Source organism: Vulpes lagopus, chromosome 2 (genome assembly GCF_018345385.1).
Source record: "Vulpes lagopus strain Blue_001 chromosome 2, ASM1834538v1, whole genome shotgun sequence".
In the NCBI taxonomy this organism is placed as follows: Eukaryota; Metazoa; Chordata; class Mammalia; order Carnivora; family Canidae; genus Vulpes; species Vulpes lagopus.
In genome coordinates this window covers 140,395,343-140,413,404 of record NC_054825.1, presented here as the reverse complement: position 1 = coordinate 140,413,404, position 18,062 = coordinate 140,395,343, and the positions used below count along the sequence as shown (strand labels likewise).

Below are 18,062 nucleotides of genomic sequence, written 5' to 3'. Positions count from 1 at the left end.
TGTCTGTCATGAATAAATAAATAAAATCTTAAAAAAATATATTGTTCTAGTTAAATTCAGAGACAAAAGAACATCATTACTGTGATTATAATTCATTCATAACAGAACAGGTTTGAGACACTTTTTAATAAATGTTTTAAATTGAATAATGCTGAGGTATAATGGATATTTTATCTGATTATAAGCTCCATGGTGACAGGGATCACATCTGCCTTAGTTACCGCAGTGTTCCCAGAACATCATATCTTGTCTGGCACATGGACGGTGGCCATTAAGTATTCTTGGAATTAATAAATCAATATGGCCATATCCAAGTCATCCGGGTGGGCAATTTTATAAATAGGACCACTATACTACAGCCAAAGTTTAATTTTTCTGGGAACTGTGAGAACTTACTATATTTTTTTATCTTAAAAGCACATTATTTGCCATATAAGGAAGGACTTCCTTCTCTAAAAGTTTCCCTTTAAGAATGGCTACTTAGTAGCATGCTCTAACCATTTATTGCCTTGAGTGTTTATGAGACCTTACCTTTCCATGAACACTGTAAGAGCCAAAAGTGAAGTCACATCCACTTGCAAAGTACTATCTGCTACCAACAGACAACATATTTACATGTTTGTTTAAACTGACAACATATTTATGTTTGTTTATAGAGATAGATAGGGACTAAGTAGGTAGGCTGTACCTAAATAAGCAGCTTTCTCCATTGTTCATTTCAACAAACTAAACGTGAACATATAAATAAGCAAAATCAAACAAAATATCTCACATATAAAGACTTCATGTTATTTCTAGAGGCATTAAGTCAATACTACATTTCTTATCTTTCCTTAAAAAATTTTGAAATGGTCTAAGCTCACTGACCATATCATCTAGCCAGTACAATCACAATTGTGACAACTCAATTAGCCCAGCTTTATAAGATAACTGCTCACACATTCCACAGAGGTTAGAATGCACCTGCCATCTTGTATTCTGAGAACCCCAGATAGAACTATCAGGCTTAATAAAGTGAGAGTGGAAGAAAGGGGGAGAGGGTAGAAAAGAAGAATATATATATATATACCCAAATAGGCATGATAGTCAAAATATTTAACATCTGATTTGATAGAGGCATTAATCAGAAGGGATGCTCACCCAATCACAACAGCTGTCAGCCATACAAACGAATTATAATTGCTTATCTTCCATTTAATATTTAATACTTATTGAGTACATTTTTAAATATTGTAACAAATACTTCACAAGTGCAAAAGTATATCCAATAAGACGCTACTAAAAATGCCTCATGAAAGTATTGAGTACCAGGGGAGATGTTCACTGCACCTTCAGTAATAATTTTATAAGTAATGATCCAAGCTGAGACATAAAATGAAAAAAAAAAAAATATATATATATATGCAGAGACAGCATACTGGAGACCCTCCAGTGAAGATGTGTTGCAAGAGCAGTATCTTAAGTTACTCAGGAAAGTATATACATCCAGGGACTCACGTGACATTATTTGGTCACTGGATACAACAAATGAAAAAGAAAAAAAAACTTGGAGTGGAACAGTGAAGATAATGTAAAATCTAAACGTAAATCTTTAAAAATAAAGATTTTAAGGATATGAGGCATTCTTCATTGTAACTTTTTTTTTCTTTTTTTCTTTTCTAAGAAAGGGAGAGAGGTAGGGGAGGGCAAAGGGAGATAGAGCATCTTAGAGAAGGCTCCATACTCAGTGCAGAGCCTAATATGGGGCTGATCTCACAACCCTGAGATCATGACCTCAGTCAAAATCAAGTCTGATGCTTAACTGATTGAGCTACCCAGGTACTCTTCCTCATTGTAATTTTAGAGAAATAATAACTCTATTTATTCTACTAGTCACAAAAGAAAATGAAAAATTAAGAAGCTGTCAAGATATAATAAAGACTTTCCCAGTTTTGCTCAATCATAATTAGATGCATCATACATGTTGTAGCTGATCATAGATAATATGATTAAGCTTGTTAAATAAATTATTTAATAAACAAACTTTAAGAATGTGTATGTTTGTGTGCAGTCAAAACCATGAAAACTTAGTTCACAATGATATCGTACTAACCGTATAAGCGCTTTCTTTCGCACTGCTGGGGTTCTGGTCACCATAATACCACACAAACTGGAAGTCCTGGGGCTGGGGAACGTGCGACATCTCTGCTCTGCTTTTAAATTCCAATGACAAAATGGTGGGTGGAAAAAGAATACTTATGATGATCTTTAAAAGAAAATAAAGCAAAATAAGTAGTAAGGGTCACACAAGGCACAAGTATTAGTCAAATAACAAAATGAAGACTTTAACATACATAAAGTACCAGGCGTATCCCTAATTCAGTTCATACCCTGATTCTATAGATATTTTTTTAATTCAATTCCAAATCTAGCAGTGTCTCCCCCAGAAATAGTCATGAATTCAAGCATATGTGTACAGGGATGTGTAATGCAGTGTTATGTGTGATACCAAAAAAATCTGTCAACCTAAATATCTGTCTATAGAAGGATAGCTGGTGTGAGACAACCTAACAAACGGGGAATATTATGCAATCTTTAAAAAGATAAAAACACTTTTTAGTATAATGAGAAGATATCCAAGTCATATTGTTAAGTGAATAAAAGCAAGTTATATAGCAATATATAGTATGTGATACTATTATTGTACAAAAAGAAATTTAAAAATTAGAAAAGATATGTGCATATACATCTATGCATTTAAAGGTTTAAAAATATATATACACTATTATTATTTATCCCTAGGGGCAAGGCAGTGAGAAATATTATTTTTCAATGAACATGAGCATATCGCTTCCATAATTCTTGAAAGCCATTTGGAATGTCTTCCTAAAACTCACCAGCCAAGAACTGATGAATTAGGATCTAGGCATGGAGAAGAACTGCCAGCAGCTCAGAGATTTTAAGTAGATAATCCAGGCTTCTTTGTTGACACAACATTTTGGGGCAAAACGTTCAGTTTTGCTTCCTTTAAGTCTCGTTATGCATAGAATTACATGAGGATCAAAATGGTATTAAGTTCTAGGTAAAAAAGGCTTCTAGTAAACTGAAGTAGGTACAGAACACAGCTATGGGGAAAATTATTCCTCAAACTCCCAGCCATCTATACCCTATCTTGTTCTCTGCACATTTAAAAAGAATTATTGTCAGAGATTGTGTAGCTAGCGGTGGACCTGTTCACTTCTATGCTTCATCTTTTCTAAAACTGAAATCAATAGATCAAAAGAGAACTTCTTCTAGAAATAATTGTTACTTCATCAATATTTTTAAAAGAGGAATCTTAAAAAAAAAACTGAAAAAACAAAAGAGGAATCTATATGAAATAATTTTTGGTTCACATTTATCCTATTTTTGCAATCTTATTAGTGGATTTCAAATGTGCTATTTCTTTTATATATTTTGTATATTATATCTTATTTCTTTGTGTTTTCTCTAGTGTGTCCCACAGAAAAATATTTTTAAGAAAATCATTCTATTTGGGACATACACTTTAAGTGTACAAAAAGTAAAATTTTTGTCCTCTATAGCCCTTAATGTTCATGCTTTATCCCCTTTTATTCAGTTTATGAGCATATGTATTTCATAAGCTTGACCATAACCTAAAGCTTTAGGCTTGGGTTTGATGTCCAAAGCGAAATGTCTTTAGTAGTTAAATTACTCTTGATAGTTCAAGATGAGAGGTGAGGCCAAACTCCGATGGATAGAAGAATCTGGAAATAGGTGTATCAGGAAGCTTTATAAAATAGAGCATCTAACCTACATTGGATGAACAGAACAGAAATTGCTAATTTTATTTAGTGTGTTACCAATTAATATTCTTTTTTTCTAAGATTTTATTTATTAAAGATTTTATTTATTACAGACAGAGGCAGACACAGGCAGAGGGAGAAGCAGACTCCCCGGAGGGAAACTGATGTGGGATTCCATCCGAGGACCCCAAGATCATGACCTGAGCCAAAAAGGCAGATGCTCAACCACTAAGCCACCCAGGAGTCCCCCAATTAATATTCTTAAACTGAAAAAAATTTCACTAAAAAGGCTCATTTACTTCTGTTATAGTTATCAGAGGCCATGGAGTTTGCCAAGAATGAAATCTTGTATATGCTTGTATCTGCTTTAAACTTCTAAGCACCTGCACAAGGAAATGCCTTTTGACGGATGGAGCTGGTATAATCATCCCCATTTCTGAAAAGAAACTGTGACAGTGGAAGATAAAGTATTTGTCCCAGCTCATTCATGAGAACCAAAGATACTAACTGGTTTTCCTGAATATATTCTTCCAGAACAAGGGGAAAATGAACTCAAGAGCACAGACATTCAGAGTAAACGAATATTAAACTCTATAAAGCAAGCAAATATATCTTTTTTTAAATTGAAGTATAGTTTAAAAAAAAACAAAAAAAAATTGAAGTATAGTTGATACACAAGGTTACGTTAGTTTCAGGCGTACAGAATAGTCATTTGATACCTCTATGGGTGACACTGTGCTCACTGCAAGTGTGCCTATCATCTGTCCCCATACAATGCTAGCATAATACCACCGACTCTATTCCATATGCAATATGTTTCATCCCTGTGACTTACTCATTCCATCACTGGAAGCCCGTATCTCACTCTCCCCTACACCCATTTTGCCCAACCTCTCCCCCACCCCCTCCAGCAGCCACCAGTTTGTTCTCCGTGTAAGTGAATGTACCTTTAACCAGGAGTTTTTCCTCATTTTCAGGCGCCCGGTCCACATGTCTGTCAGTAGCATTTGGGTGCAAGTATGTGAAACAAAGGGCCGCAATCTTCCAGATGCAGCCAGTTTCAGACAAGTAGAATTGCTCCAGTTCTTGAGTTCATAGGTCAACAGTTTCATGGCCATTCTTTCATTCTGCTTGAATGCTTTCTCCAACACATCCAGAGCAAGTTGGCCGAACTGTCTGTAATGACACAGTGGTGAATGGCAAAAACAAATGCAGGTGAGAGTCCCAGAAACATTTTAAAAGATTAGTTAGGAGACTTGAGGAAAGATCAAACACAAAAGAATGAACAGCAACATAATAACCTCAGATTGCAGAAGCTCTTTCAATGTGGTTGCTGCACAGGAAATGGGCATTCTCCCTTTACAAAAGGGTTTACACTGCAGCATACAGAATTTGGTTTATACCAGGAGTTGTTGAACTATCTATCCCCGGGGAGAAGCCTAACCATTCTGCAAAACAGACTATATATGGGGACCCCTGGGTGGCTCAGTCCTTGAGCATCTGCCTTCCACTTAGGTTGTGATCCCGGGGTCCTGGGATTGAGTCCCACATCGGGCTCTCTAAAGGCAGCCTGCTTCTCCCTCTGCCTGTGTCTCTGCCTCTCTCCATGTCTCTCATTAATAAATAAATAAAATCTTAAAAAAAAAAAAAAGACTACATAGAGCTTGGTTTGGGGTTCCTTGACAAGAACTAATAAAGAATTTTTTGACAGAAAAAAACTGTTGAATACTGAATAAGCAATTAAGGGAAATCATGGAGTCACCTTTTTAAAAAAATGTTAGCAAATACATAGATGACTTAAGTAAGAAGCTAGATGTGGAGACATTTTCAGGAGGGTTGTTTTTTCTAAAAAGTAGATGCTGTTACTCTCTGGAATTTTTAAAATCACAATTATACATTACTTTCTATGAACACTAGTTCTGCTTCTTTCCTCTCTCTTATAATGCTTGAGTAATCAAAAAATCAAAACCATTTCCAACCTTTCTATCTTTTGCCATCACACTCTGCTTCTTTGATACTTAACACCTCTATTTGCTTCCCTGCCTGTGAGGTACTGAAAGTAAACAAGTTTTCATTTAACTTAGTGTCAAAGAGTTTGAGAGTTGGAAGGGACTTTCAAAATCATTAACTGAACCTTCTGTGGGAGGAATCTATAGTCTCAAAATCTGGCCAATTAGTAAACAGCTGGATGAGGACTGGAAGCCACATCTCCTGACTAGAGGGCTACCTCTTTTCCCTTTATTCCACAAGGCACTTTGAAATACCTAAAGACTGTTACTAGTGGGAGGGCCCAGGAAATGCAAGGCAAAAAGTCCACACATCTTACAAAGTCTAAGGCGAGGGAGATAAAAGTATCTAACCATTCTAAGAACTGTCGATGTTTAGTATGAAGTGAAGAGAGAACTCCTACTTTGAATAATTTCTCAGCTCTTCTGAGGCATCATCCATCATGTTGCTCTCCTTAGCTTCCTGGGCCATGGCTCGGTAGAGTTTATAGGCAATCACTGCCTTGACCGTGGCCTCCTCTCCATGCTGCCAGAAGAACATGGCCATCTTCTGTCTTTTCATTAGCACAGCCCAAACCAGCAGGTCATTGTAAGGGTAAATAAAGCCAGTAGATTCAAGGTCATCTGATATATTTTGTTCTTCTTTTGACTTCTTCCTTGACTTATGAAGAACTACAGACTTTTCCTGTTGGAAAATAAAATAAGAATGGATTCCATAAGAGTCAGATGCAGGACATTCAATCCAATGAAACATCTCAGGTATTTCTAGGAATATTTTTCAAATCTCTGAAAAGAGACAGAAACAACAATAGAACTTTATAAACCAGAAACCAAAAATTTGGCCTTTTAGTGATCTATTTCTTTTTTTTTTTTTTAAGATTTTATTCATTTATTCATGAGACACACACACAGAGAAAGAGAGAGAGAGAGAGAGAGAAAGAGAGAGAGAGAAGAGAGGGCGAATCAGGCTCCTCGCAGGGAGCCTGACGTGGGACTCTATCCCAGGTCTCCAGGATCAGGCCCTGGGCTGAAGGCCGCACTAAACCACTGAGCCACCCAGGCTGTCCTAGTGATCTATTTCTTGTTGTATCTGATAGATCCAGGGTTCACAAGCTGAGATACCCTGTGTTCATTTAGCACAACTTAAAACACTACACCTTTGAGATAGACCCAATAGCTACATGACAATTTTCAATTTCTTAAGGAAATGGTTGAAATAACATATTGGATAAATGAGAACTATTAAAAAAAACACACACACAAAAAAACCCCTCTAACCTGACTTTATAAATAAATTCATTATCTTTCCCTTAGAAAAATATTACTAGCATCGCCAACAAGCACCCAAACTGATTGGTTTTAAGTTTCCCTTCCTTTAGTCTGATTATATTCCTCTAGTAATAGTAGCATGTAATAATGAAATACTGTTCTCTACTGGATAAACTAATCCTTTACAGCTCATCTCAATGCCACTCCCCAACCTTCATGTTCTTCTGTATCCCTGTGTACACATTTATATTTCAATATTCATTATATGGCAATATGGCTATTACTTTGAGGAGGGGGCGTCATTTCTCAGTCATCATTATACTTTCTCCACCCACCTGCATCCCAAATTCAACCAAGTACCCAACATAATGCCTGGTGAATAACCAGATTAGACAATTATTCTTTTTAATAAAAGGGGATAAGAGAGAAAATTATAAGCTTCCTCTATTTCTAGAAATAAAAGGAAATTTGTATTCATTGATGGTAATCAAGGGTAATTTTATAAAACACCCTTTCATCCTAGGAGCTATGGAAAGCAAACCTCTTTCGGCCAACATAGGAATCTTTTATACAGAAACTCCTGAGCAAAAGCATTCATGCCCAGAGGAAAGCAGGACTGAGGTAAAATGGGGAGAGTTGGATTAACACCATCACTCACATTGTTAAATTGTTGTTATGCTGTTGACTTGTACCCATTCATTTATGGTACTTGCCACCGGCCTATGGGTAGCTCCTTTCTCCAACTTTGAATGAAGAAATGGGCTAGCCTGCAGGAACAGTTTTATTTTCATGTCTAAAAAGAAATAAAGCGGTACCTTGAATTTGTAAGGCTGGGCAGTTCTAATGAACTGGGAATGCAGCGTACTTTCTGCAGATTCATTTCGATTTCCTGAGGGGTGTCTTCGGTGAAGAGGGGGCTGGGAAAGACTTTGAGCAAAACTGGTCACTCGCTGGCAGGTGTCATTTTATTTTTAAAATAAAAATAACAAAATAGAACAAAAAGGGAAAAGAAGATTATCATGGAAACAATTAACATTTTGTTTCTAGACAGTAATGAAAACAAAATAGGATACTGTGTCCTACCAAGAATCCAAAGGTTCTATCTCTAGCCCATGATTAGTATTTAATTATTCCCCCAGCAAAAGCCTCTCACAATTTCTTCCTTATTAAGCACACTGTTATTTCCTAACATCTTAGAGAACATGCTATTTCATTCCCTATTACATATCTGCATTCCTTCTCTAGGTGGAAATTCCATTAAAAATCAATGGATGATTGAACCTAGAACAAACTCAGAATAGGCAATAAAGATGCACAGTTCTGACAAGAAAAAGTTCCCACTCACAAACAACTCCAAGGTTAAGTTAGAAAGTTATGGAACTTCTCCAGATGTTATGTATCACCACCGGAATTCCAGTGATTAGGCCCAGTGACAACATGATTTATTGCTTATCAGCATGAAACTTCCATCAGTAAGAAACAAAAAGAAGTATTTTTATAGGGGCTGATACAGAAATGGATGATACAAACCATGGGCTTTGAGCTACTTTATTTATTTATTTATTTATTTATTTATTTATTTATTTATTTATTGAAATAAGAAGGCATCAAACAGACCACTGCTCTATTTCAACTTCCAACACCAAAGAACAAAAGTGGTTAGTCCAAAATAACGGTAATTTGTCACCTCCTGCTAATACTTAGTATGATATCCCAAACCAGTGGCGTAGTTTTGCTATCCTCAGTTAAAGACCCGGCTGACGAGGAAGCATTCTGTCTCTTTAATGCACACATCATGTGCATTTTTCCCTCTGTGTCCACATAGCCAACATAATAAGTCTGTCCCAAGAAATTAGGACCATTGGAGGGCCCAGAAATCTCATGCATACCAAGGAACTCAAGCACCAAAAGGGTTTCACATATTCATCCAAAAGTTATTCCCATTATAGAACAACTCTTTATACAGCCATAGAAAAAAATCAGTTCTCCAAGGTAGGTTATCTCTTCCAATAAAAGGTAGGTGTTCTGTATTATTTTTGGCGGCCATGCAGTCAATACTCTGGGTTGTCATCCAAAAGCAGGGTATGAAGAGGTGGCTAATAGGGGACGGTGGCTGAGCCTAATGTGCTCTTTTCCACAAGGTGATAGAAATGAAGATTTGCCATAACAAAAGTCAGTTCTTCCTTCCTCTACCATAGCCCCACCAGGAGGCCTGGGTATAGGCAGAAGATCTGAATGAGTCTGTCCCAACCAATCATGGTGGATTCAGTTAAGTTACTATACTAACTTGCAATTAAATAGCGATACTGGAACACCTGGGTGACTCAGAGGTTGAGCATCTCCCTCCAGCTCAGGGAGTGAACCCCGGGGTCCCAGGATCGAGTCCCACTTCGGGCTCCCTACAGGAAGCCTGCTTTTCCCTCTGCCTGTGTCTCTGCCTTTTATTTATTTATTTACAAATAAATTTATTTATTTGTAAATTTATTTACAAATAAATAAATAAAATCTTAAAAAAAAAAAAAAGAGTGCTACTAAGGTTCATTTTGGGGGTGGTTTTAGACTGGTCCATAAAAACTGTTGTCATAACGTAAAATCTAAGATCGACAACATGGCTAGCTGTGGCCAGTGTTTGCCATACCACATAATCATCACTGACAAATCATTTATGGGAAGGTCAATGTGTTCCATGATGTATTCTTTTGCAATATTTTTTCTTTCAATATAATTACCCAACTTAGGTATTCTGAGGTTGTCTTCAGTTTTAACTGGAAGGCCTAGGTAAGGGTTGACAGGTTTGAGAACCTGAGCTAGCACTGCTTTTGCAGACGTTCTTTGTGTCATAATATATTCTTTCTTCCAATATCCAGTTTCTTTACCCTTAACCAATAGTAAGTTCACAGATACAGTGGTCTTCCCGGCTCAAATAACTTTCCAATGAGATCTTTTAGGTTGAAAGGCAGTTGAAGAGATTCTGATAAAATTGTCATTAGCCATATGATCAAAGCGCCTATTCACACATCCAGTACATAGCAGGGTCACAGCATCCAAAGAAGGAAAAGATCTTCAGCAAGATTTCTGAAGGCATATTATCCAGAGATACAGAAAGGTTAGTGGAGGACTTCTCATAGTAGCCTCCCCGCCTGGCACACTGACTCAGGGTTGTGCTGCCTAAAGTACATCCGTGGCCTGGCCCCCTTCTGAACCCAGTGGCATGTGGCCTCCTGGGGGATCCCCTGGGCTGCACCCACCCACACAAGGCTCAGTAGCAAATGCAGTGCCTGGAGTCCATGTCAGTGCTTGCTCAAGTTACTTTATTTACTCATTTATTTTGGTTTGCATTTTATGGATATTAGATAGAGAAGTGACAGGATCGTGACTTCTAAAATATAATACTCAAATTATTATCATTATTATTGTGATATAGGATTAATAGCATCTTCAATAGTAATCACAATATTATTATTAACAGTTACTCTGTGATCTCTGTGTACCCAGAATATGGGTTTTCCAGGTGTTATTTTATCTAATCCTTTTGACGAATTTATGATATTTGTTTTTTATAGATAAGGAAAATGACACATGGAGAGGTTAAGCTTCTCTTTTTTTTTTTTTTTGAGGTTAAGCTTCTTACTCAAGATTTCACAGCTAATGAACAAAACTAATACTCCATCCCAAATCTCTCTGACTCTAAACCATATATTTGTAACTGCTATGTTCTAATTTACTATGAGTTTCCTAAATAAATTCTACTCCTTCACTAGGAAACAGAAATGGGAAGTAATTTCACACCATTTCAAAAGACAAAAAGCACTAAAGGTACGTGGCCAGCAAGCTCCCCACTGGGCTACACCAAGAGCATAGTTGGTCCTCATACTTGTCACAGGTAACCTCACAGCAAAGTATATTTCATTTAGCTGAAGGAGCTAATACCTCAAGTATGTCTTTCTGCCTTTGAAATCTCAGTGAAGATCATTTTCTCCATGACACTTGAGTGTCCTTTTGTTTTGTTCTTTTATTTCTTAAAGACAAGTTGGGCTTCACTTCACCTGATTCTTTATAAATAAAAGTCAAAAGTGGCTCAATATTCTGGATATTCCTGTGATCCCACTCCAAACCACCTTTCCAGTCTACCCTTCACAATCTTCTAACATGTTGATGGCAACAAAGATCTCCTTGTCACTGCAAGAACATAATCTGATGTCCATAGAACTGTGCCTTTCACTGTCCCTGCTCATCTCTCAACCCCAAATGCTCCAAACTATCTTTTCTAACACGTCCATTATCCTCTAAGAAGAAAGGCTCTCTTTGGTTTACTGGGCAATAGTGGTGATTTTAAGAAATGAACAACATTTTCTCTGCTAATCAACCAGGCAGCAATTCATTCCTAAACTTTCAAAATGTTCATAGAAAATAAAATATATACGATGTATATTTTTACATATAGTACACACTGCATGCATTTTCCAGTATAACCCCAACACACCTGTCCCAAATTTGTCATCTCCAGATTATGGACTCATGAGTTTATAGATATAAGCCCATTAAGTTTTTGCCTTCAGGTATCCCTGGGTGGCGCAGCGGTTTAGCGCCTGCCTTTGGCCCAGGGCACGATCCTGGAGACCCGGGATCGAATCCCACGTCGAGCTCCCGGTGCATGGAGCCTGCTTCTCCCTCTGCCTGTGTCTCTGCCTCTCTCTCTCTGTGACTATCATAAATAAATAAAAATAAATCTTTAAAAAAAAAAGTTTTTGCCTTCTGCATTTTCAAAAGGAAAGAAAAGAACTGGTCATCTCTCCCTTAAATCTTACTCAAGACATTACTTCTATGTCAGTATAGCACAGGGCACCTGGTGGCTCAGTGATTGAGCCTTTGGCTCAGATCGTGATCCCAGGGTCCTGGGATTGAGTCCTGAATCAGACTCCCTATGGGGAGCTTGCTTCTCCCTCTGCCTATGTCTCTGCCTCTTTCTGTGTCTCTCATGAATAAATAAATAAAATCTTATATATAGGGATCCCTGGGTGGTGCAGTGGTTTGGCGCCTGCCTTTGGCCCAGGGCGCGATCCTGGAGACCCGGGATCGAATCCCACATCAGGCTCCCGGTGCATGGAGCCTGCTTCTCGAATCCCACATCAGGCTCCCGGTGCATGGAGCCTGCTTCTCCCTCCGCCTGTGTCTCTGCCTCTCTCTCTCTCTCTGTGACTATCATAAATAAATAAAAAATTAAAAAAAAATTTAAAAAAAAATCTTATATATATATATAGATCTTATATATGGTACATATTGTATCCTCTTCTGTATGATGGCTGGTTATTCATAAATCTGTTTCTTCTGAGAGTTTCTAAACTCCTGATCTTTATGTTCATCCTAAGCCAACACTGTAATTTACATGTGGCAGAGACTCAATAAATGTCGATAAACACAGATGTCCATTTTAGAAGCTATTCCCATGCTAACTCTCTAAGCCATTTTTCTAAAATTGTAACTTCTAGTTATCCCATATTTTACAAGGGTACTTATCAATTGTGGTACCTTATGTTTTCTGTAGAGGTTGTTGTAGAGGGTTCTGAAACTTTTTCTAGTGTAGCTGCTTCGATATGCTCCACCAATGAGGTATTCGATTACCAATCCAATGTCAATCAGTGTTATCCTGTAGCCTGTGAGAAGGGTATGCTGAAACAAAACCATGTAAGGATTGTAACTTTCAGTTCCCTTTTTGTTTCTCCTATTCCATCTGTTAGGACATAACCAATCAACTGCAGACAGTTCATACATTTCAGTCATCTTTACAAACTGATTGATTAATGTGACCAACTACTGATAGTCTGCTTGCTCAGATGGAAAACCCTAGCCTTAATGTGTTTTTCATTTCACACACATCAAGTGTGTGCTTATATCTGCTCATTCTATTCTCTTTCTCTCTCTCTCTCATGCATAGATACACTTTATAATAAAATACACTTAAATATAGTATAAAAGATTGTTTTTAACTGGAAATTATATAACTACTACAATAGGAGTAAAATTACTGGAGGATATTGCCAAAATTTGCAATTTTGACATATTATTTAAAATAAAAGTTACTTAAGAGACAGCCTGTATGAGAAGAACACTCAGACCCTCCTCTGTTTCCCTGAAGGCAGTAAATAACTCTCCCATGTGAAAGGGACCCTCCTTGCCCCAGGAAGTAAAGAGACATACTTATCACCAGAGATGCGAAATTCAGAGTAGAGAAGGCTGTATAAGCAATCCTCATTACTTTTTATTAATTTACTTCTCCAGCCAAAATTCTGTTTAGAATTCCTTACTAATTGAAGTTAAGTTTTCTTTGTTCTATCAATTCTTCACAGATTTATTGTCTCTTTATCTGAAAAGTATAAAAATTGCCTGTCTTGCTCATTTCTTGAGGTCTCCATTTCATTACTGGGCCTATGTGTACACATAATAAAACTTCGGGGGTTTTTTCTCCTGTTAATCTGTCTCATGTAAAATTTCATTCTTAGGTTAGCTGGAAGAACCTTGAGCTAAGGAATATTTCTTCCTCCCCTTCAATATACTGAATATATGTGATCCAAAATTAACATTGGGTGAGATCTTCAATCTTTCTAGAGCACTTTGCACTATGTTGATTGATTCATACACAAAATGAGAAGATTGAAAATAGAAGTAGAACAAATAGAAGTAAGGAACATGGAATGGGGAACAAAATAAGATATCAAAACATGAGGCTGTGTCAAAACAGCACAGGTTGGCAGGGTCTTAATCCAAATGAAGATTACTTTGACCACTTAAAACTCCACCTTACTACCTCTTCTTAACTGTCACTTCTCAACTCCCACTCACAGTACCTTTTAAAGTATAATTGGCATACAATATCCTATTAGTTTCAGGTGCATATCACAAGATTTAATATTTTTATACATTATGAAATGATCCTCATGAAAAGTCTAGTTACCATCTTTTGCCATACAAAGTTACTACAATACTATTGAACTATAGTCCCTATGCTGTATATTCCATTCCATTCCCATGACTTATTTATTGTATAGTTGGAGTTTGTACCTCTTAATCCCCTTCACCTATTGAGCTTATTACACTGATACATATATGAATAAATGTAAATACACTCATAATTTACTTTTTTCAGGGAACACCAAAACTAATGCTCTTAATTGCTAAGAGTTAAGAGCATATTTAACCTATTCTATTCCCTTTTCTTCAGTTTACTGTAATGAAATCAAAGTTCAAGGAAGTAATCTAAAATCATTTTGATCATGCAAACTAAATTTACATCAGTACGGATGCTTTTGCTTACTTTTAATTTGCCAACTAAATGTCTTCCTCTACAGTCCTTTTACTCTGGCTCTCCCACCAAGTCAACATAGCCAGAAAGCCCACACCCTCTCCATCAAGATACCAGACTTCTGAGAAATGATGAAGTACTATAAAGTGTGCCATGGATGGATTTTAATTATGGGGACAAAAATGTCTCTCTTAGTTTTCTGCAGATGTGAATAAGAGTTCTTGGCGACTAAAAGAGAAAGAATTAAAGCATAAGAGACTGCTAAAGGTTTGATAACTAATAGATGATGAGATTATTTTAAGTCTGATTTAACTCAAAGTTTGGTGAAAACACCATGAGCAAAACGTGAGTGAGGGTATAGAGCAGTGGGATTCATCCTGGCTCCCTAGAACAATGCTTAGATTCACAAAAGAAGATAGGGATCCCAAACCATCCCTCATAGTCAAAACAATAACAAGACAATGAAAATCACATATTAGTCCTCTGATAAACATGACAGAACAAGGAAATTTCTTCATTTTTCAGCAAGTATCATTATCACTGGAAATACAGTTATATTATATTGAGGTAAAATTCTGATCGAAAGTTCTGTATGTCTCCAATTCATATTTTATAAGAGACAATAATTATTAGTTAATGCCACTTACTTGGTAGATCAAATCTTTTAAAACATAAAATAAATTACAAGGAAAAAAAAGAGTAGTTTGGTGATGAATTGTTCAGTCAAAGAGGGTAGGTAACTCTCTAGAAATTCCAAATCTACATTTTATGAAGCAAAATCTGGCAACACCTCAATCACAAAGCTAAGGCAATACACAAAGAAGTTTGTACACATTCATAATTAGGTTACCTGTTTTACATCTCGGACAAGGTGATGCAAGAGCATATTAGTAGGTCCTTGTTTCTGTAATAAAGAAGAAAAGAAAAATTTTAATTTTAATTTTAATTTTAATTACCATGCACTAGGGCGAAAATATTTTATTTCAGAATATGTAAATAACCCAGAATACTGAAATTTGTCTTTAACATCTTTAGTTATGAAGCTTACCCCAATTAGTTATAAGTAAGTTATTTCCTAAGAGAAGATATAATTAGATTGAAATATTTTTCAAAGATGTAAAAAAAAAAAAGGATATAGATGTAGGTGGTAAAAACTTTTTTTCAAGAGACAAAAATAAATTTTAATTTATAACTATCCTTTATCATATATAAACTACACAATTACAAACCCCATCACACAATTACATTCCATCAACAATTACTTATCGATCACTACTATGTTCAATACAGCTTTCAAGAGAGTCAATGAAGAATATAAGTACTTTCGTCATAGTTTTCACAGTTAATTGAAGAGACAGGGGACTTACATGAAAAATACATGAAAAAATAAGCTACGAAGATGTGTGCTCAAAGAGTTGCAAAAAAACTGTACCATAGGAATAGATCACTGTAAACTGGAATATTCACAAAGGGCTTGAAGAGGGCTTTGAAGAAAGGGTAAGATTCAAAGGACAAGGAAGTACATTTCAAGAAGCATGGTTGGCTTGAGCAATTGGTGTTTTTACAATGAGTAAGCTGGTCTGGTTTCAATAAAGGGTTTGCATAGGAAAGTTGCAGGAACAGAATTTTAACAGCCGCCATAGATGGAGATGCTTCCAACAATTCAATAAAAGCAATTTGTTCTTACTCACATCATTGGCTTTAACTATGGTCTTACTGTTTTGTTTTCTTAATTTAGTTTATGTTTCTCTTTTGTGTAATTAATTAAAATAAGAAACGCAGACATGGCTAGAGGATAAAATGGATTTCGTAAGAATGTCCGTTGGTTGAGAAATCTGTCTCTCTCTAACCTATCTTTGTACGTCAATATTCAATGAGGCTTGAACATTCAATATTTAGCTTACGCTAAATCTTAAGCTAATTAATAAATGAATCTTAAGGGAGGTGATTGATGGAATGTTCCAATACTCACTGTGTTATAGAGCTCTTCCAGTCGGGGGATGGTAAGAAAGCGATGTAGGTTCACTCCGTATTCTATTAAGAGCTTCACAAAATCCACTCGATCCATCACTAAAGCATCTAACATTGCTTGTTCCAGTGCACCAGCCTTAAACAAATAAATAAAGGTAGAAATAAGAGATATAGAAAGTAGAAATTTTTTAAAAAGTAGAAATAACTAAAGAATTACATATATTTGAACTGAAAACAATGCAGATACAATGATCATAAAATACAGTCTTACTAAGAAATGTTCAGGACCTGACTGAAGAAATAGCCAAAAGTGAACCTGATGAAATAAAAGATACTTTAAATAAATCTGTTCTTGTACTAGAAGACTGACAATTATAAAGATCTCATTACTTTCCAAATTAATGTACAGGTTTAATGCAATTCTAATAAAAATGCAAGGTTTCTTTCTTTGTTGTTGTTATTCTAACTTGGTACATTTTCATTTAAATACCCAGTTTCTGAATATAAACAGGAAATTAAACACACTCACTTATTTTACTTTGACCTAAAACTTCAATAAAACTACAATAAAAGGATTTTTTAATTTTTTAATTTTTTTTAAGAAATGAATCCACTAGAACAAGGAGGTCCATAGTGTCACGTTTTGGAAGTTGGAAAGCAGACAAGTCAAATGGTAATTGACTTAGCAATCCCCAGAAACCCAAAAGGTGAAAGTCCCCAGAAACTGAATCGCAAAAAAGCCAACAACCACAAAAATCTATGCCACAGAATTCTGGGGGCTCCAGGATGAAATAAATGTACACATACAGAATCCCTAATGTAGAGGACTTCCCAATCATCTTCCCCCTTTTGACTTCTGTTATGCACTAGCAGGAGGGCTTTTATCTTATCCAAGCAGGGGATTGGAGGATTCTTTTCTGTAAAGGGACTAAGAGAAAAGGCAGGAATATGCTGTCATCTCAGGTCCTCCCAGCAACTGGAAGCCAGATCAGACCTCTGTGAAGCTTAAACCTACAGTTAAGCCCTACCTATGGGCTCAGAACTTCTAAAGAGCTTTCTCTCCTCCATTCTTACATAAAAAGTCCATAATAAACACACCACAAAACATCAGTTAGTAAGAATCAGACAATGCAGAAGAAGAAAACTTCAAAAGAACTATCATTACTATCAGTGAAATAAGGTCCTATAGATACTATGAGATACTATATTCAGGATGCTTAAAAAAATAAAATAAAATAATAAAAAAAAAAAGAACAAATTTGCTCATAGAAATTAATAACATGCTACCAGAAACTAATAGCTCCATATAAGGCATGAAAAATTAAAGTTGAGGAAATCTACCAAAGGAAAAATACGAAAGATAAAAGGAAAAAAGATTAGAGGAACAGTCCATAGGTCCGACATTTAAATGCTATGAATTCCAGAAAGAGAACAGAGAAAAGAAGATGGCCCCAGCATGGAAACCCATGATTGCTAAGTTGAAAGCATATGCCCAGCATAATGGATATAAAGACTCACAACAGCACACAGCACTGTGAAATCTCAAAACATTGGAAAGATTATTTATTGAACCTCCAGAGAGGAAAAAAAAAAATGGTCAAAGGATTAGAAAACAAATATTTTTACTTCTCAATAGCAGTGTTGAATGCTAAAAGCTAAGCATTCAAAATTATTCAAGAAAATTAGCTCTGATCTTTAATTAAAATATATCAAAACATCTAAGTTCTCAGA

At 36.1% G+C, this 18,062-nt stretch overlaps 1 protein-coding gene across 5 annotated transcripts in view; it reads right to left on the bottom strand.

Moving 5' to 3' along the window:
- The window catches only part of TRPM6 (transient receptor potential cation channel subfamily M member 6), a 155,187-nt gene that overhangs the window by 65,470 nt on the left and 71,655 nt on the right, over window positions 1-18,062 (bottom strand). For all 5 annotated transcript variants that reach the window (XM_041744711.1, XM_041744710.1, XM_041744712.1 and 2 more), the window contains 7 exons: window positions 16,333-16,467; window positions 15,211-15,264; window positions 12,590-12,730; window positions 7,876-8,010; window positions 6,196-6,476; window positions 4,733-4,961; window positions 2,093-2,245 (listed from right to left, as the gene is read on the bottom strand). In XM_041744711.1, the coding sequence (XP_041600645.1) occupies window positions 2,093-2,245; window positions 4,733-4,961; window positions 6,196-6,476; window positions 7,876-8,010; window positions 12,590-12,730; window positions 15,211-15,264; window positions 16,333-16,467 (1,128 nt within the window). The remainder of the gene's footprint in view (window positions 1-2,092; window positions 2,246-4,732; window positions 4,962-6,195; window positions 6,477-7,875; window positions 8,011-12,589; window positions 12,731-15,210; window positions 15,265-16,332; window positions 16,468-18,062) is intronic.